The 20,943-nt window shown below is 51.1% G+C and overlaps 1 protein-coding gene across 11 annotated transcripts in view; it reads left to right on the forward strand.

The window, feature by feature from the left end:
• The window catches only part of FRYL (FRY like transcription coactivator), a 2,496,013-nt gene extending 2,476,831 nt beyond the window's left edge, over positions 1-19,182 (forward strand). For 9 of the 11 annotated variants that reach the window (XM_078678213.1, XM_078678216.1, XM_078678215.1 and 6 more), the window contains one exon: positions 17,111-19,182. In XM_078678213.1, coding sequence (XP_078534339.1) covers positions 17,111-17,369 — 259 coding nt within the window. In that variant the 3' untranslated portion in view covers positions 17,370-19,182. The remainder of the gene's footprint in view (positions 1-17,110) is intronic. The other 2 variants (XR_013608325.1, XM_078678218.1) reach the window with 2 other exon arrangements.
• The last annotated feature ends 1,761 nt before the right edge of the window (positions 19,183-20,943 follow it).

The following is a 20,943-nucleotide window of genomic DNA, read 5'->3' on the forward strand; positions in this document are numbered from 1 at the left end:
GATGGATCACAAATGGCGTCTTCACTTTGAGGTGGTGCAAGGTCTCTTTCAGCAGTGGGGAAAGCCTTGGTTAGATCTGTTCGCCACTGACGAGAACCCACAATGTCAGCAGTTCTGCGCGTTAGAATTTCCAAGGCAGCACTTTTCGTCGTAAGTGGAATTGCGGCCTCCTGTATGCTTTTCCGCCTGTACCACTTCAACCCAGAGTGCTGAAGAAGATCAAGCGCAACCGGGCCCAAGTCGTTCTTGTGGCTCCAGACTGGGCACGAAGAGTCTGATACCCCGAGCTCCTGACCATGGCCATCGATCGTCTGTTCAGACGGCCTCTTTGGGAGAATCTTCTGTCGCCAGCAGGGGACTGTCCTCTACCCCAACCTGTCCAGCCTCCACCTCCTTGCGTGGAGTTGAGCAGCGACAGTTGCCAGCTTTTGACTTTCCATCCAAAATATGTAATGCCATCTTGGTAGCCAGACGTCCCTCCACTAAATCGGTATACCCCTGTAGATGGAACAAATTTGTAGCTTCGACCATTTCGGCCTTTCTTCGCCTTCCTGATCAGCCTGCTCTTTTTAAGTGCCCTATTGTAAACAGATTTCTGATAGGCATTACTCATCTCTTTCTTCCTTCTACTTTCGTAATGCCCCAGTGGGACTTGAATCTTGTACTTGCTTATCGTATGTGTGCTCCCTTTGAGCCACTACATAATTGTCCTCTTCGTCTTCTTTCGTTAAAGAATGCTTTACTTTGCTCGCAGGGTGAGTGAGCTTCAGGCTCTGTCTTCCAAGCCTCCTTTTCCTACTGTTCATCTAGACAAAGTGGTCCTAAGCACTAGGCCCTCTTTTCTGCCCAAAGTGGTAACCTCTTTCCACATAGGTCAGACCATAATATCGCCCACCTTCTTCCCGCCTCCGTACCCTTCTAAAGAGGAGGAGAGACACCACCGTCTGGACCTAAAACGTGCTCTGTCCTTCTACCTTGACCGCAATAAAGAATTCCGGGTGGACGATCAACTCTATGATTTATGTGGGCGCCTAAAAAGGTTGTGCTGTGCACAAATGTACCATCTCTCAATGGGTTGACCTATGCATCAAGATCTGTTATTCTTTGGCCGAAAAGGAACCTCCAGTAGGACTGTGTGCCCACCCTACCAGGGCAACGGCTGCCACTACTGCTTTGGTTTGTGGAGTTCCACTGGTTGACATCTGCCAGGCTGCTACGTGGGCATACCTGCACAGGTTCACTAAACATTACTGCCTTTACAGCCAAGTCAGGAGAGACCGCTTCTTTGGCTGTTCAGTTCTCCAGGGTTGATATTGCTGGGGTAGCTATTCTAAGGTAAGGAATCTATAACTAATAGTCTCTTTCAGATAAACGAGTTACCTTCGGTAACTATTTTTTTGTAAGACCCATATCTGAAAGAGACACGTTAGTTATAGATTCCTTACCTTAGAATATCCCCAGGCGTCAGACTGGATCCGGAAAGTTTTGCTTAGCAGTACCCCTGCGCATCAGTTGGTGGCATCCTGCGGATCCGCATCAGTCACTGTCGTCGTATGCGCCGAGATGACGTCAAAGAGACTACTTAGGTGCCACCCATGCGCTCTGACTTCAGTTCTTTCTTTTTCCGCACCAGCAAGCGCAGATCCGGATAGAGCACGTATCTCAGTCACTTTTTGACTGCCTTTTTTGAGACTTTTGTCTCACCCCTTGTTTCTTCTGGTGCATGTAGGAATGCCTGGATTTAAGTCTTGCAGGACCTGCCGCCGTAATATGATGGTGGCAGACCCCCATGATGTTTGCCTCTACTGCCTGGAGACTGATCACGACTCCTGGACCTGCCGGGACTGTCGAGCCATGGACTCGTAGGCCTTGAGGGAGCAGCGCCGGAAGTTGCTGGAGCTCCGGCATTCTTCCCACCGCCACCCCGGGTCTCGGGACAGTTCCCAGGACCGCTCGTGGGACCACAGTCGTCGCTCTTCGGGCTCCATAAAGAAGAAAAGAAGTCGAAGAAGCGTGTTCGCTCTCCCATGTCCCCCCCGCCGCTCCTCGGATGCGGACGAGGGGGACAGGGGTTATGCCCCTGCGGCTCCTCTGGAGCTGGGGAGTACCGCAGCCTACCCACCTTACCCGGGTCCGTCTGCGACTCCCGAACAGGTGCAAGAGTTTCTTGCTGCCATGGACTGCCTTTTTAGGCCTCGGGCTCCCACCGGCGCACCTTTGTGCCCCGCGGACTCGTGTCCAGATCCTGTTGGCCCGTCGGCGGATCCAGCTTCAGCACCACAGGATCCTACGCCGCAGGCTCCGGCACCGGCGCCACGAGGTCCAGAGTTGCCAGCTTCGGCCCCAGCGTCGCCCTTGGCGCCGTTCATTCCACCCTTGCCCCGGTTCCAGGACCATTTTGTTCCTACTTGGGACGCGAATTAGGAGGCGGCCCCGGTTCAGACGCCGTTTATTCCTTCTCCGGTTCTGCTGCCGCGACCGGCCTCACCTGCTCTGGGGTTGAAGGAGGACTGGAAGGGGTCCGAGGACCCTCTTGCCTGGCAGTGTGACTCCGAGCAGGATTGGGTGGACGACCTGGAGGATGCAGGCCACCTCTGTCTCTTCTGACCCGGGTTGGCCTCTCCTCTGCCTATGATGGAGGAAGGGGCTTCCTACACGATGGTGCTCTGTCGGGCTGTGGAGGACCTTAACCTCAACCTCCCCACAGGGACCCTCAAAACTAACCTCCTCACTGAGGTGCTCCAGGCGGCGTCTACTTAATCAGAGCCGTTGCTGCCCTTTAATGACGCCCTTACCAAAGTCCTCTTGTGCACTTGGTGGCGGCCGGCCACAGGGTCCCCTGTGGATAAGAATGTCGCTAGACTCCGACGCCTGGCGACCTCGCCTTTGTGACCACTCATCCCACGCCTGAGAGCCTGGTCATCCAGGCCTCTACGTCGCAGAGTACCTTTCCTACTGCCCCACCGGATAAGGACTCTAAGAAACTGGCTCAGTTTGGTAAACGGTTGTTATCTTAGGCCAGCTTGGGGCTGCTTTCGGTGAACACCGCCTGCTTATTGGGCGGCTACTCCCACGCCGTATGGGATACTGTTGCTCAGGTGTTGCCTCAGTGTCCTGAGGAGGTCCAGGCTGTCCTTTCTCAGGCGATTGCTGAGGGTAAAGATGCAGCTAAGTTTGCCATTCAGTGTGGTTTGGACACTGCCGACTCGTTGGATAAGGCAATTTCTACAACTGTGGCATTGCGACGCCACGCATGGTTGTGTTCAACTGGGTCTCGGCTCATGTCCAGAGCTTGCTCATGGACATGCGCTTTGATGGCACCCGCCTGTTTGGCGATAAGGCTGACAGTGCACTGGAGCGCTTTAAGGACTTGCGGGCCGCGGCTAAGTCCTTGGGTCTTTCTGTGGAGAACCCGGCCACTCCTGGTTTTGGTTCCATTTGTGGCCAGGGGAGAGGCCCCCCAGCACGTTCCTTCAACAAGCCTGTGCTTGTTGAAACACCCTCAGCGCGGCCACGGCTTCCGCAGGGGCAGGTCTTGAAATAAGCGTGCGGGTCAGTCCACTTTCACCCCCGCTGCTTCTACCTCCAAACCTTCCTAATCAGAGCTTCGCGGAGCACTCTGCGCCGGTGGTTGGCAGGATCCTCCACCACCTGCCCCACTGGCGTGATATCACATCGGACTAGTGGGTGTTGCAGAGGTAACTCCCTTCCCTTTCAGTCCAACCCTCCAGCCATGCCACCTCAGTACCACAGCATGTCGGGGGAACACTTGGCACTTCTCCGGCAGCAAGTCCCGACCCTCTTGGCCAAGGGGGCCATCGAGTGCGTTCGTGGGCCAGAAGTAGGGAGTTGTTGTTATTCTCACTACTTTCTTGTCCCCAAGAAAGACAAAGGGGGTCTGCGTCCTATCTTGGACCTCCAGAACGTCAATCGCTTACTCCGTAAGGTGAAGTTCAAGATGCTGACTCAGAGGCCGGTTTAACAGTATGGGGGGACCTATTTACGGAGGGGACCCTGCTCCCATGGGAATATCTGGTACATAAGGTGGGGCCCGGTCTTTCGAGATTTAAATACTTGCCAATATCAAGCTGGGCCCAAGCTGCAACCACTCGAACCCCACGTCAAAACAACTTGCCAATAGGGGGAGGCAGCAAACTTGAATCTCTTCTGCTAGATAAACCACCAGCAAAGAAAGAGATATCCCTTTGGTACAATTTGATACTGGAAGAGACTGACGGTGATTTTTATCTTCCTGAATTACTGTGGGGTGGCCTGATGCCAAGTTTGAACGTGAAAGATCTTTGGCTAATGTCTTGAAGCGTAATGTGGGACCTAGTCAAACCAGCTTGGCTTCGCAGAAACCATCTTTTTACCCTGCACAGGGCGCATTACTCCCCTCAGAGGCTGTCTAAATTTACCCCGGGGGGCCTGGTGGCTTGCCCACGTTGTGGTCTGAAGGAAGCCCCGGACACACATGTTCTTTCACTGTCCTCACCTAGCACCTTTTTGGGACTCAATCAGCTGTGAACTTTCATCTTCCCTAGGCTTCACAGTAGTGATTGACCTATGCCTTGTTATTTTTGGAGTTGGGGACCAGATTCGCAGTCCCGCAAAGAATCTTTTGTTGTATTCCGTACTGGCAGCTCGTAGAGAAATCTGCAAGCGGTGGAAGGACGCCTCCCCCCCGACTTTCTAAGACTGGCGCTCTTCAATCCTTCAAATTTTGAAACTAGATCTCGCCAGGGTTGGAAAGCCAGATAAAAGAGCGTTTTGACATATGCTTGATTGGTCCCAATGAATGATTGAGCCGGGTTTTGTTTTTTTTCCCCGGTTCCAATGATTACGTAGCCATGGTTTACTCTCCTTGCTATACCAGCCTTCTTCTTCTTCGCTCCTTGTCTGTTGGCCTGGCAATAGCTATATGGTAATTGGCTATCTGGTTATTATCTGTCTTTTGTGTAACAGGCTGTGAGGATAGGTGTGGATCCAGTCGTTGTTGTTGGGAACGGGTTGCCATCTCCGTATTCTCTCCATCCCGACCAGTCTAGGCTGAGGCAGCACGACTTCATTCCATTGCACCCTTCTCCCTTGTTTCACTATATGGCAGTTGGAAACCAGGAGCGTATATGAGGAATAAAAAAATTTTTTTTTTTAAAAAGATGCTGACTCAGGCTCAGGTCTTGGCTGCCCCCGATCCTGGAGACTGGATGGTAGCATTGGACTTGCAGGATGCATATTTTCACATCCCCGTCCTGTAGGCCCACCGGCGTTACCTGCGGTTCACGGTAGGCCAGGAGTATTTTCAGTTTCCTGTGCTCCCCTTCGGCCTTACCAGCGCCCCTCGGATGTTCACGAAAGGGATGGCGGTGGTCGCAGCTTATCTGCGCAGGTCAGGGGTGTCAGTCTTCCCCCTACCTCGACGACTGGTTGTTGAAGGCGGGCTCGCCCCAGGCAGTCGTCTCCCACCTTCAGACTACAGCCGATCTCCTGGATTTGCTTTTGTTCTCCATCAACGTGCCAAAGTCGCACCTGAGTCCCTCTCAGAAGCTTCCCTTCATCGGAGCGGTTCTGGAGTCGACGCAGTTTCAGGTCTATCCTCCCAAGCAGCAAGCCCGGGATATTCAGGATATGATACCGATCTTTCAGCCTCTATCCTGGGTTTCAGTCAGGATGACCCTCCAGCTCCTGGGCCTGATGGCCTCCTGCATCCTGCTAGTGCAACATGCCAGATGGCATATGCTGGCTCTGCAGTGGGACCTGAAGTTCCAGTGGGCGCGGCATCAGGGCAACCTGTCCGATCATGTCCAGATCTCAGAGGGCACTGTACAACACTTGCAGTGGTGGCTCACGAATCGCGATTGGGTCAATGGCAGATCCCTCTCCCTTCCCCAACCGGAGCACACAGTGGTGACGGATGCGTCTCTCCAGAGATGGGGAGGCCATTTGGGAAAGGTGGAGATCATAGTACTCTGGTCTCCGGCGGAATTCCTTCTCCATATCAACCTTCTGGAGCTGCGGGCGATCCGACTTGCACTGACAGCATTCCTTCCATTCCTTCCATCTGTCCAAAGAAGTGTAGTGCAGGTGTTCACGGACCACACCACCGCCATGTGGTATTGCAAGAAACAGGGCTCCTTTCTCTTGCCCAGCAGGGCTCTGCTCTGGGCACTCTTAAGGGCTACCTCTCTGCCATTTCAGCCTCCTTGAGGCTTCCTGATCAGCCTTCTCTTTTCAAGTCCCCTGTTGTGAATAGTTTCTTGAAAGGCATCACGCACATGTTCCCTCCTGTTCCTTTCGTGATGCCTCAGTGGGACAAGAGCCTTGTTCTAACCTATCTGATGTGTGCTCCTTTTGAGCCACTTCACAATTGCCCACTTCGTCTTCTGACTCTTAAGACTGCATTCCTGGTTGCCATCACCTCTGCCAGGAGAGCGAGTGAGCTCCAGGCTCTATCTTCTAAGCCTCCTTTCCTTTCTGTCCATCCGGACAAAGTTGTCTTAAAAAGTCGTCCTTCTTTCCTGCCCAAGGTGGTTACTGCCTTCTAGGGGCAGTCCATCACCTTCCCACCTTCTTTCAGCCTCCGCATCCGTCTAAGGAGGAAGAGAGGCTCCACCGTCTTGACCCAAAACGTGCGCTTTCCTTCTACCTTGATCCCACACGCCAGTTCCGGGTGGACGACCAGCTCTTTGTTGGTTACGTGGGTGCGAAGAAGGGCCGGGCGGTGCACAAACGAACCATCTCTCGGTGGGTTGTGTTGTGCATCAAGGTTTGCTAGTCTTTGGCGTAAAAGGAGCCTCCTGTTGGGCTGTGCGCCCATTCCACTCAGGCCACGACGGCTACTACTGCCTGGGTTGGGGAGTCCCCTTGCAGGACATCTGTCAGGCGTCTACGTGGGCCTCGCTGCACACGTTTGCTCGGCACTACTGCCTGGACAGCCAAGCCCGGAAAGACGGCTTTTTCGGCCGTTCCGTTCTCCAGGACTTTCTGGTGTGATCTTGGTTCGCAGACCCACCACCGGGGTTGGTATTGCTGGGATATCTATTCTAAGGTAAGGAATCTAACACTAACCTGTTTCTTACCTTCGGTAACAATATATCTGTAAGAAACAGTATTTAGTGTTAGATTCCTTACAGCCCCACCCATCCTCTCCGTTCTGCGAACCGATATCGAGGATTAAGGACATCCCTTTCAGGGCCCTAGTTTCATGGCACAAGTGTCGGTTTCTATCATAGCTCTGCGTTCCTGGTGCGGAAAGCTATGTACAGAACTGACAGCGCCCGAGGGCGACGTCTAGTACTCCGACAACGTCATCCCGGCGATCACGCCGCCGACAGACGCGGAGCCGCAGACGACGCCTAGCGACGCGCAGCAGTACTGCTACGCAAAACTTTCCGGATCCAGTCTGACACCTGGGGATAGTCTAAGGTAAGGAATCTATCACTAACTACTGTTTCTTACAGATATATCGTTACTGAAGGTAAGTAACTTGTGCTTTTGGCTTGGAGTGCCGTGTGAAAGAACTGACGTCCGCGCGCAGGGGTGGAGTCTAAGTAGATACCGCGACGTCATTCCGGCGATCACAACGCCAATGACGAACGTCGAATCGACCGGCGCCACCTACCGACGCGCAGGGGTACTGCTGAAGAAAACATTTTCCGGATCCAGTCTGACGCCTGGGGCTAGTTCTAAGGTAAGGAATCTACAACTAATACAGGTCTCTTACAGATATATCGTTACCGAAAGTAACTTGTTCTACGTGTCCCACACTCCCCTCCGTATTGTATCTCTCATCCCCTCCATGCAGTGTTATCAATGATGTAATTTAAGATGTCATCAGTGATGTTATTCGTGATGTCATACATGTCATGGAAGATGTAGTATGTGAGGTCACAAGCAGTGCATATCGAGGGTGCAAGTTATAGTGTCTTCATTTAACTAGAACTGATGAATTTCAGTAGTTTTTATTGTTTGAAACGTTTTATTTTAACTGACATTTTCACCAAACTTTTACTCTAAACTGTTTTTTCTGTGAATTTGTAAGTTTTTTTAATGTGAAATAAGACATTTTTACCTTAACTAACTATAATGCCAATTTAACCTTTGTATTTTTCTAGTGAATTTCCTGGGTTTTAGGAACATTAAGAAATAGTATTACTATACCAACTACCTTCGGCTTTTTCAGTGTTTTCCCATTCCCTCACATTAAAACAGCTGGTTGGTGATGTGAAGACATATTTGGGTTATGAGACTGTTTTACATATATGTCTGATTAATGTTCCAAAATGTAGTTGACTTTCTTTATCAAAACACCTATCTGATAGAAACTTCTAGCTGCAGATTCCTTACCTTGGAATATTCCCAGGCGTCAGACTGGACTCCAATTTGTTTACCAATTCCTTTTCGCGCCAGTAGGTGGCGCGGTTGGACTAAACTTTGCATCATCCTCACTAGAAACGCCTGTGTCGGCACCACCCTAGCTCGCTGACCGCTCAGTTCCTTTTCCGCGCCATCAGTGTGTAACTGGACCGAGCTCTCCCCCAGTCATTTTTTTATTGACTTCTTTTGACTTTGTCATCCTAGTGTGCCTGATCTTTTTTCGAAATGTATTCAATCCTTGTGGCAGATTTTATCAATAGAGGTCGGTGACGGACCACCACTTGATGTCTGTGGTGCCTGGAGAGCGACCAAGGCTGCCTCATGTGCAGAGGTAAAGACCATAAACCCCCAAGGCCATCTGCAGACTGGTCATGAAACTCTTGGCTACTCGTCAGGCAACTCTGGGCCTCTCCAGGTCCCATTCACATGGGAGGTCTCCGGAACAATCCCAGAGACCCTCACGTCAGTCCTTGTCTCACTCCATGACTACTTCTGGCAAGTCCCACAAGAAGAAGTCCAAGTGCTCTTACACTTCTCCACGTTGCTCCCATTCTTTGGATGACGCAAGGGAATGATGCCACAAGTTGCAACTTTGCTCACAAGATGGTCCCTGTGCAGCCTTCGTCGGAAACTTGGTCTGCTCCACACTTTCTCAAATTCCCTGGAGTCTGCACTACTCCAGCCCAACTCAGAGAGATTGAGGCCATGAGCTGCCTTTTTTGGCAGTCAAACCCCTGTGGAGCATCTTCTGGTGCTATGGGTTGCAGAGGGCCTTCAGGGGTTCACCGGCAGGTTCACTTCGGCGCCAGGATCTGTTGGTAGATCCTGATCCCTTACGATCTGTTGGTAGATCTTGAACGGCCATGCTGTGACTTCTCAACCTCTGTGGTCCGTTCCAGTGGCACCATTCCCAGTGCCTCCAAAGCCCATCATAATAACCCCCTCCCAGCTGCAGCACAGTTAACTCCTCTTTAGTTTGTCCACTATCCATCATGGGCATCCCGTTGGCTGCAGAACCCATCCACCAATGGAGGGAGATTACAACAGGCAAGTAGGTGATCCAGTGTGTCCAACTGGGTTATGCCCTCAAGTTCCAACAAACTTCACCAATACTACGTCCGTCCCCACTTCTGCCATCAATGCTTAAAGGATAGCGAATGGCGTCTTCATCAAAAGGTGGTACCAGGTCTCTTCCGAGATTTGGGAGAGCCTTGTTTAGAGCTATCTGAAAGAGACACGTTAGTATTAGATTCCTTACCTTAGAATATCCCCAGGCGTCAGACTGGATCCGGAAATTTTTGCGTAGCAGTACCCTTGCGCGTCGGTAGGCGTCGTCTGTGGCTCCGCGTCCGTCGTCGGCGTCGTGGGCGCCGTGATGACGTCGTCGGAGTACTTAGACGCCGCCTCCGCGTGCTGACGTCAGTTCTTCTTTTTTCCGCGCCAGCAAGCGCAGATCTGGAAAAAGCAGTAACCCTAGTCAATTTTGACTAAACTTTTTGATCCTTTTTGATTACTATTTCGAAGTCTCTCGACTCCGAATCGGTGCCGATAGGGATACCCGGCTTCAAGCCTTGTGACGATTGCGACCGGCTGATGTCGGTCACGGATCCTCACCGTGTGTGTTTGTCGTGTTTGGGCGTCGACCACGACGACAAGGCCTGCTCTGACTGCCGGGCCCTCTCTTCGAAAGCCAGACGGGAGCGGTCCCGTAGGCGCCTCGAACTCCGGCAGTCGGCCCCGCGCCGTGAGAGGTCCCGATCCCATGGGAGGTCGAGGGACAGGTCGCGGGCCCGGAGCCACCACAGCTCCGAGAGTAGGCCGCACTCCTCAGGGTCGAAGTCGTCGTCAGGTAAGCGGCACAAGAAGTCCAAGCGGCGTCATCGCTCCTCGGACTCCCCCCGACGCTCGCGCGATGCGGCCGGGGGTTCGGGTGACACCGCCCACGCGGCTCCGTCGGAGTCGCGGGCGCCACGTCCAGCCCCATACCCTACGGTCCCTGGGCTCAACGCGACGCCGGAGGAGGTCGAGCGCTTCCTCGTGGCCATGAGGAAACTCTCTCCTACGACGGGCTCCGCGGCGCCTCCGGGCCCAGCGGACCCGTCTGGGAGCCCTAGCGGGTCGGCGGCTCCGGCCCCGACGCCGTCGGGTGCTTCGGCCCCGACGCCGCCGATGCCTTCGGGCCCGGCGCCACAGGTCCCTGTTATCCCGACGCCGCCGGCGCCTTCGGGCCCGGCGCCGAGGGGTCCAGTTGTTCCGACGCCGCCGGCGCCTTCGGGCCCGACGCCGCTGGTCCTCCTTCGGGATCTGGTTCGTCGCCGGTGGATCTGACGGCCTCCCCGGCGTCGGACCCTCGGGTGTCGCGAGGACGGCGCCGACCCCGGTCCTCCTTCCGCTCCAGACGCCGTTGGGTGAATTTCACTTTTATGAACAGGCCCCATTGGTTGAGGACCCTGAATTTCAGGAGGTGGGTGAAGGAGAGGACTGGGAGGGGTCTGAGGACCCTCTGACCAGGGAGTGTCAGTCTCATGAGGACTGGACAGAAGACCTTGGGGAGGCCAGTGGCCTGGACACCTCTCCAGACACTGGGTTTGTCTCCCCTCCTACCGTGGCTTCGGAGGAGGGGGCAACATATGGTGTGGTGCTGATGAGGGCTGCCAAGGCCTTGGGCCTTGAGCTCCCCGTCGCGGCCGTGAGGACTAACCTCCTCACTGAGGTCCTTAAACCGCAGTCAAGCTCGGCCGAGCCTCTGCTGCCCTTTAATGAGGCCTTGACTGACGTTCTTCTGGGCACTTGGTCCAAGCCCGCTACGGGTTCGCCCGTAGATAGGAACGTGGCCAGACGCCACCGCCCAGCCCCGGGCGACCCATGTTTTCTGTCCTCCCACCCTACCCCCGAGAGCCTGGTCATCCAGGCCTCCAATTCCCACACCGCATTCCCGTCGGCCCCGCCGGATCGAGAATCCAAGAGGTATGACCAGTATGGGAAGAAGATCTTCTCATCCATTAGTTTGGGCCTGCGGTCTTCCAACACCGCCTGCCTCTTGGGACGTTACACCCACTCTGTGTGAGATAAGGTCGCGGAAGTGCTGCCAGAGTGTCCGTTGGAGGTACGGGCCAAACTCGGCCAAGCCCTTGTGGAGGGCCGGGATGCAGCCAAGTATTCCATCCGGTGTGGGCTGGATACCACTGACTCGCTGGGTAGAGCGATGGCAACGACGGTGGCGGTCAGACGCCACGCCTGGCTGAGGTCCGCCAACTTCTCGGCAGATGTCCAGAGCACGCTCATGGACATGCCGTTCGATGGCCGTCGCCTCTTTGGCGACAAGGCAGACCATGCGCTTGAGCGTTTTAAGGACTCCAGGGCTACGGCCAAGTCCTTAGGCCTCTCGGGCCAACGCCAGCAATCGGCTGCCTATCACTCCTTTCGTGGCCACGGAAGGGGTGCGCCCACACGTGCCGCCAGCCACGCGCCGCAGGGCAATACCCAACGCGGTGGCGGCCGTGGGAACCGCCGTCCAGGCGGTCGGGGGCAGCGGCGAGGTCAGTCCACACCTTCCCCCGCAGCATCCGCCTCAAAACCCTCCTAGTCCGTGCTTTCAGGCCCATATGACGCCAGTGGGGGGCAGGGTTCGCCATCACCACCTCCACTGGCGCACTGTCACGTCGGACAGGTGGGTGCTGCAGATCGTCCGAAGGGGCTACTCCCTCCCCTTCGAGGCGACTCCTCCAGCCATGCCACCGCAGAACCACCGTGTATCGGGGGATCACTTGCGACTTTTGCAGGAGGAAGTTACGGCCCTCTTGGCCAAAGGGGCCATCGAGCGCGTCCCTGGGCCAGAAGTAGGGTGTGGTTGCTACTCCCACTACTGCGCCCTATCTTGGACCTACGGAACGTCAACGGCTTCCTCCGGAAGGAGAAGTTCAAGATGCTGACACTGGCTCAGGTCTTAGCTGCCCTGGATCCAGAAGACTGGATGGTAGCGTTGGACTTGCAGGACGCTTATTTCCACATCCCCGTCCTGCCGGCCCACCGGCGCTACCTGCGGTTCACGGTTGGCCACGAGCACTTTCAGTTTACCGTGCTCCCCTTCGGCCTTACCAGCGCCCCAGGGGTGTTTACAAAGGTGATGGCGGTGGTCGCAGCTCATCTGCGCAGGTTGGGGGTTTCAGTCTTCCCCTACCTCGACGACTGGCTGTTGAAGGCGGGCTCGCCCCAGACAGTCGTCAGCCACCTCCAGACTACGGCAGACCTCCTGCATCAGCTGGGGTTCTCGATCAATGTGCCAAAGTCACACCTGTGCCCCTCTCAGAAGCTCCTCTTCATCGGAGCGGTTCTAGACTCGGCGCAGTTTCGGGTTTATCCACCCGAGCAGCGGGTCCGGGATATTCAGGCTCTGATTCCCATCTTTCAGCCGTTATCCCGGGTTTCGGTCAGGTTGACGCTGCGGCTTCTGGGGCTGATGGCCTCCTGCATCCTACTGGTGCATCACGCCAGGTGGCGGATGCGGGCTCTGCAGTGGGACCTGAAGTTTCAGTGGGCCCAGCATCAAGGCAACCTATCCGACCATGTCCTGATCTCGGAGGGCACTGCGAGACAGTTGCAGTGGTGGCTCACGGACCGCGATTGGGTCTGCGGCCGATCCCTCTCCCTTCCCCAACCGGAGCACGTAGTTGTGACGGACGCGTCCCTCCAGGGCTGGGGAGGCCACATGGAAGAGGCGGAGATCAGAGGCCTCTGGTCTCCGGCGGAGACTCGACTCCATATCAACATGTTGGAGCTTCGGGCGATTCGTCTCTCACTGAAGGCATTCCTCCCCTCTGTCCGGGGGAGTGTAGTGCAGGTGTTCACGGACAACACCACCGCCATGTGGTACTGCAACAAACAGGGCGGGGTGGGGTCGTGGACCCTTTGCCAGGAGGCTCTGCGCCTTTGGCAATGGCTGGAACATCAGGGCGTGACTCTGGTGGTTCAACACCTGGCAGGTTCTCTGAACGCCAGGGCGGACGAACTCAGCCGCCGGTGCATGATGGATCACGAATGGCGTCTGAACTCGGACGTGGCGCAAGGCCTCTTTCAGCAATGGGGAGAGCCTTGGTTAGATCTATTCGCCAGCGAAGAGAACGCGCAATGTCATCAGTTCTGCGTGTTGGAATTTCCAAGGCAGCACTCGCTCTGAGACGCTTTTCGTCACGAGTGGAGTTGCGGTCTGTTGTACGCCTTTCCGCCTATACCACTTCTGCCCAGAGTGCTGAAGAAGATCAGGCGCGACCGGGCCCAAGTCATCCTTGTGGCTCCGGACTAGGCTCGAAGGTACTGGTATCCCGAGCTACTCAGTATGTCAGTCGATCCCCCGGTTCGTCTGCCTCTTCAGGAGGACCTTCTGTCGCAGCAGCAGGGGACGGTCCTCCACCCGAACCTGTCCAGTCTCCACCTCCATGCTTGGAGATTGAGCGGCGACAGTTGAGGCCATTTGACTTGCCTCCTGAAGTCTGTAACGTCATTCTGGCAGCCAGGTGTCCCTCCACAAAGTCGGTATACGCCTGCAGGTGGAACAGATTTGTGGCATGGTGCACAGCAAAGGCTGTGGATCCTCTTGCTGCCCCTCTTTCAGAGGTTCTTCTCTTCCTTCTTTCTCTTGCCCAGCAGGGCTCTGCTCTGGGCACTATCAAGGGCTACCTTTCTGCCTTTCTCAGGCTACCTGATCAGCCTTCTTTGTTCAAGTCCCCTATTGTGAACAGATTTCTTAAGGGCATCACTCACACTTTTCCTCCTGTTCCGTTTGTGATGCCTCAGTGGGACTTGAACCTGGTTCTGACTTTTCTGATGTGCGCTCCCTTTGAGCCACTTCACAATTGCCCTCTTCGCCTTCTGACTCTGAAGACTGCTTTCCTGGTTGCCATCACCTCTGCCAGGAGAGTGAGTGAGCTCCAGGCTCTTTCTTGTACTCCACCTTTCCTTTCTGTCCATCCGGACAAAGTGGTGCTTCGTACCAAACCATCTTTACTGCCCAAGGTTGTCACGGCCTTCCACATTGGGCAGTCTATCACCTTGCCTACCTTCTTTCCGCCTCCGCATCCCTCTAAAGAGGAAGAGCGGCTCCATCGTCTTGACCCAAAACGTGCACTCTCGTTTTATCTGGATCGCACACGCCAGTTCCGGGTGGATGACCAACTCTTTGTTGGTTACGTGGGCGCTAAGAAGGGGAAAGCGGTGCACAAGAGGACCATCTCCCGGTGGATCATCTTGTGTATCCAGGCATGCTACTCTTTGGCTAGGAAGGAGCCCCCTGCTGGATTGCGGGCTCATTCTACCCGAGCCACGGCGACTACCACTGCCCTGGGCAGGGGTGTGCCCTTACAAGACATCTGTCAGGCAGCTACGTGGGCATCGCTGCACACGTTTGCAAGACACTACTGCCTGGACAGCCAAGCCCGGAGGGACGGCTTCTTTGGCCGTTCCGTCCTCCAGGACTTTCTGGTGTGAGTATTGGTTCGCAGACCCACCACCGGGGTTGGTATTGCTGGGGTATCTATTCTAAGGTAAGGAATCTAATACTAACATCTCTTTCAGATGCACAAGTTACTACTTGTGTAACGATATATCTGTAAGAGACATTAGTTAGTATTAGATTCCTTACCGACTCACCCATCCTCCCCGTTCTGCGAACCAATATCTAGGGTTACGGTTGTCCCCTTCAGGGCCCTAGTTTCAATGGCACCAGTGTTGGTTTTTAACATGGCTCTGCGTTTCTGGCGCGGAAAAGCTGTGTCTAAGAACTGACGTCAGCACGCGGTGGCGGCGTCTAAGTACTCCGACGACGTCATCACGGCGCCCACGACGACGGACGCGGAGCCGCAGACGACGCCTACCGACGCGCAAGGGTACTGCTACGCAAAAATTTTCGGATCCAGTCTGACGCCTGGGGATATTCTAAGGTAAGGAATCTAATACTAACTAATGTCTCTTACAGATATATCGTTACACAAGTAGTAACTTGTGCATCTGTCCGGTCACTTGCCCATTGGCTAGTGGCCTCTGTGACGACGAACTTTTGAATTTACACCGCTGGTCTGATTGCTCCAGACTGGCCCATGCTTACCTGAAAAGGAGAAGCCCATCAGACCTTGCTGGTCTGATCCAGAAGCCATCTTCGATCCCTGCGTGGGTTGCCTTTGCCAAGGCTTGTTGACTCCAATCCGGAAGCCGACACCGCCGACAGCGGGATCCTTTGTGGCACAGTCCGTATCCAGCTCCTGGTCATCGTCGACATCTCCTGGTCCACGTGGCTGCAGAGACCAGCTTCACGACATCACCTGATTGCATCCCGACATCGCCTGGTTCCTTCCTGGTCACTGGCTAGTGACCCAGACTCTGTCCCCTCTGCTTTCAGGTACTATTCATCCTCGATCCGCCCTTGGATCCAACCGGACACTTCTCTCCTGGTTGCCTGCAGCATCTTTCTCCAAGGCTCCATAGGATTCAGCGACGAAACCCGACACACTTTGACACCTATGCACCCGCTTCCTGTGGGTGAGGTAACGCGAGTACTTCGGTGCTCCTGTGGGTATTTACTATCCTAGTGTCTAACTTTCAAGTAGCTTTCTCCTTGTCCATCCGGAAGTGACCTAAAAGAACTAGTTTCCAATTCTTTCGTTCCCATTCTAACTCTATGAGAACCCGCGTGTGTGGTTAGACACTGCACACGCCTCCCGTGGGCCTCCTACTTCCAATCCTTTGGTAGTACAGTGTAGCCCCAGCGATTCCCTAGGCCCATCCTTTGTTTGTGACGTGGTTCTTATACCACTATTTTATTATATGGTTTTAAGTGCCCCTAGGGCTCTACTGTATTTTGTGCAACTTAATGTATGATAATTGAGTATCTTGTTATGTGCTTGTGCCTCTGACCTCATATAGAGTTCAGAGGATTGTGTTTAGTAATAAATACATATATTTCTATATATATAACCTGTAGGGTGTCCTTTCACTTGCTATTAAAGGGGTTACATATGATAAAACAGCTGGCTTCACATGCCCTCTTGAGTTTAGCCTAAGACTGCTTTGTCCATGCTACCACTAGGATAGCTGGTCTATAAGGTTGACTTTACAACCATCACCATAAGGGTTGTTTGAACTGGTGCAAGGTGCTCACTAGAATAGTGAACATCATATACCAGGCCAACTTCTCACACCCGCCTCCGAGGAGAGATTGCTTTGGTATTAATTTTAAGGTAAGGCATCTGTGGCTAGAAGTCTATCAGATGATCGAGCTACTTACTGACGGTAATGCTTTATCTGGTAGAGACACTATGTAGCCACAGATACCTTACTGACCCCACCCCCCTCCCAAACCCCCATATTCTCCATTCTGTAAAGTGTCTCCTCTCAATCAAGAGATCCTTGTAGATCTTACAGGCACAGTAGTCATTCCTTCTCAGCTTGGCTCTGTCCTTCTGGTGCGGAAAATCGTGCCAAAAACCTAGGTGAGCGCCCTGAGATGGCACCTTTATAGGCACTCTGCACATCATTTTTGACGCGTACGACGCAACCTAATGGCGCACACTGAGAATTGCTAAAAAATGTCTGTATCCCATCTGACACCTGAAAATATTCTAAAGTAAAGAATATGTGGCTAGATAGTCTCTACCAGATAAAGCTCTACCAAAGGGAAGTAAACTGTTCTTCTGTTTGTGTGTCTGAGTAAGAAGCATTTTAATCATATGCATTGTTTTTGCAGATCCATTTGGCCTAATGATATATTTGGAGGCTCGGATGATGACCCTGTCCAAACCTTGCTACACATCTTCTTCCATCATCAAACTCTGGGCCAGCCTGGCAGCTTTGCAGTTATAGGCTCCAACCAAGATGTCTCGGAAGCTAGTTGTAAACTGATGGAAATAAATCTTGAGATTCGAGAGTCACTCCGTTTGGTCCAATCTTACGAGCTCTTAGCAAGAGAAAAACCTGACCGGAACATAGTAAGCACTGGATTCTGAATCTCCCATTAGGCGGAACAGGGACCTAATCTGAGGATGCCTAATAGAATTGTTAAAAAGCACCTTTCATAAATAATCACTGAACATGACATTCATCTTTTCTTGGCAGAATTTTAAATATTCAGTATATAACTATGCTGGAGAAAGACATTAATTCATTGTGGAATATAGGTCTGAAAGTGATGGCACTGATTATGTAGCTGACTACCAGTAACGCACAATGTGTGGACAGAAACCTTTTTTTTTCTTTACTTGCATTACTACAAGCTTCATAAAAGGAGAAGGGCTAAAAGCATGTGCATTCAAAATTTTGCACACCGAAAACTTTGCGAGTAGTTGCAATATTGCCCACCCCCTCCCAAACAAAATACTTATATTTAAATATATACATATATGTATGTATATCTGTGTTTGCGTGTATGACCAAGGCCAAAAGGAGCAGGGTGGCCTGTGCTGAAATTCAAGCCTAATGAACAATATATTTGGCTGAAGACCTGCAAGGCTTTCCGGTTTCATTGCTAAGAAGAAACCTGCCAATTGATGCCTATCTTCTACGCTTAGGAGAAGATGAATGATAAAGACTCGGCTCTTTTACCTTTCCTCTGTGTGTAATAAAAAGTACTGTGTGTGTGAGAGTGAATTTTATGGATAAAAGACAACAGATTTTTCAAAGTGTGGATGTCTGTGTATATAATTCTCAGAGCATGCCTCAAAGAGAAATGCAAGATTATTTTTGGATAAACTTTTATTTTATTAGATCTAATACCTTTTAGTTTGTAAATGGTAGGCCTTGTAATATTATTTTTAGCTGGCTTTACAGGTATTTCTTAAAGAAATAATATATCTTGATAACTTTATTGGAATGCTGCTCAGTTCTCTGATCAGTGCTTATGTTACACTTATTGACAACTAACCAAAAAGTAGCTGCCTGCAGAGACTTCAGAATGTATATTTAAGATATATGCTGCTCATCAGCAACTCGCGTTAGAAAAATTTATTTATTTTATTCTGTAAATATTATAGAAAATGTAAAGTGTAAAAGCAGTATTTTCTTGTACATTTGTGCAATGCACTGTTCTAAGAGAATGAGTGTACAAAGTGATTGAAATAATTGTGGACATTAGTTGTAAAATGCAGTCTGTAGAACAGAGGTGTGAATACATTCACAGGTTTTTCATAACTTATTATTTATAAAGGAAATGGGAAGTATACTTATGGGTTGAGTAATGAGAAAAACAGAACACTGAACCCTGCGTTATCCTTTTAGTTCAATGTAAAAAGAAACTCCTGCAGCACAAAATCAGGACTCCATTGAGACCAATAGCATTTAAAAAAAAAAATGAATGTACTCACACGCTTTCTCTAATTTGAAAGGAATTTCCTTTTTTATATGCATTGCTAATCCACTGTGAGACAGATGTGTATACACACAAACATATTTTTCTTTTATTAAGAGTATATCCTATGTGTTAGCAAATAGTAGGATACCTTCTTAATGTTGCCTATTTTTCTGAGAAGTGGTCCCAGAAAATATTCATTGAATTATGCTGATAAGCATTCATTGAAGGCACTGTGCACACTAGTGGGCTGCATGATGGGCATAGCGCATTTACAATCACTGTATTTTTTACCTTAATATAAATTGAATTATTTTGATGGCTGTGTGGTACTTAAGATGGTGTTCTTAATTATTTAAAAAGAAATTATTTTCAGGGTTATTGTAGTTTTATTTAGTGGCACATTGCTTTTATTTACGTCCTCTTTATTTCCTACTTTTGCTTTGTTTAAATAAAAACAAATATGTATTTGTGTATTTTATTGTGTGCCAGCGAGTATTGTTGGTACAAAAATATTTTCCAGGAAATAAGTCACAGCATCATGAAAACTAAATGTAACATTTTCTCATGGATACAAGCCTGAATTGAAGAAGTTGACATTCTGATCTCTAGGTGATATCTCATGATCTGGAGATGAGCAACTCACTTTAAAAACATTTACAGAGCATATGCACTCTTACCATTGTATACGAAGAAGGGAAATCTGGTTTAGCAAGATATTATTAAATACTTACTTTTGCCCATATCATGATAGAACCATGCTCAGAAGCTGTGACAAGTTGCTCCTATTTTGAATAGCACAAACCTAGCCAAAATGCAACAAAGTGCTCTACAGGGTGAAAGGCAAGAGTACAGCCAACGTGTGAATGGAGAGGTAGCTAATTTCTGGGAGCAGAAGTGTACTTTTACTGCATAATGAAATATTGTTTATTAAAAATGTGTGTATTCAGCTCTTTCCTAAATTGGAGCCAGGAGGGCCGATGGATACAGGGATTCTGTTCCAGATGCTGTGTGCACAGACAGACAACTTCTTTGGGTACAGTCTAATGATGCCCTGGCTTTTCAAATGCCAAGAGCCACCAGTGTTGGTGTGCTTGTGCTTATCAGCCAGATAAACCGGGGTGCTATTTGTGATGGCTTTTTAAATAATACAGCTGGTTTGGAAGATTAGGGAAGGCCAGCAAGCGAAGAGGTGATTTGCCCCAACAAGTATCAAGTTTCAAAAGATGTCACTCGTGTCACAGACCTAACACCAGTGCCTTGGCCATGCCATGTCATGCTCTAGATACCAGTCCATCTCTTCCCTAACTGGTAGGTCCTTCGAGAAAGCTCCCTCTAAGAAGTCTACCCAGCAACAAGCCGCAAATCACTGTTATAGTCTCCTCTCTATGTTGGCTTTAACCGTGCTCTCAGGAGCCTGCAACTCTGTAAACCACTTCCAGCCCCTGGCGCGGACCACGTGCAAGTGCAGACTTTCTTATAGGCTGTGCGAACTATTTTCCACATGCTTTCAGGCTCCAAAGAGCCTGTGGGACCTTTGACCAAACCTCCTCTGGAAGCCACTAGCCTAGCACCGGTTGACCCGCCTTTGGTCCTGTACATTAGTGCTGCGCTGTCTGCTCCACTTTCTTTGCTAAAGGCCTTGCCAGTTGTAACGCCATCTTCAGGAAATCAAACCCGGCCTCAAAATTCCACAAATCAAAGGTTCTTGTAGACCAGGTAAGGCATAAGGTCCAAGCTAACTATTGAAATACACCCAACTATGAGCCTTTGCCACAGTTTCACTCTGTGCGCATTAAGAGAAAATATTTCGTTTTTGACTATGCCAAGATGTCCAACAACATTTATCATGGTGAGGATAACAGTAGTGAAATGGACCACTTCATCTCTCTCTATAGCACAGGAGGGTGTATTTATCTTTCTTTACAAACTACCAATAGCCGTGTCACTTCCATTGACTTTGCTTTGACATGGAATGCATTCTGATCCACCCATGCAAGAGGTTTCCTCCTTGATGGCAGTCATGTCAAGCCAGCTGTGGATTTAGAGCTGCCCTTGTCTGTTTAGGAAAATAAGGTGAACATCCTTACAGAAGTCCTGAATCTCATCTTGACTGCATGAACAAGCCAACCCTGACCCCTGTAGTGAACTGTTTAGTTACCTGCCACCATTATCTGAAAGAAACAGGTTAGTGTTAGGTTCCTTACCTTAGACTATCCCCAGGTGTCAGACTGGAT

This window comes from Lissotriton helveticus, chromosome 2_2 (genome assembly GCF_964261635.1).
Source record: "Lissotriton helveticus chromosome 2_2, aLisHel1.1, whole genome shotgun sequence".
In the NCBI taxonomy this organism is placed as follows: Eukaryota; Metazoa; Chordata; class Amphibia; order Caudata; family Salamandridae; genus Lissotriton; species Lissotriton helveticus.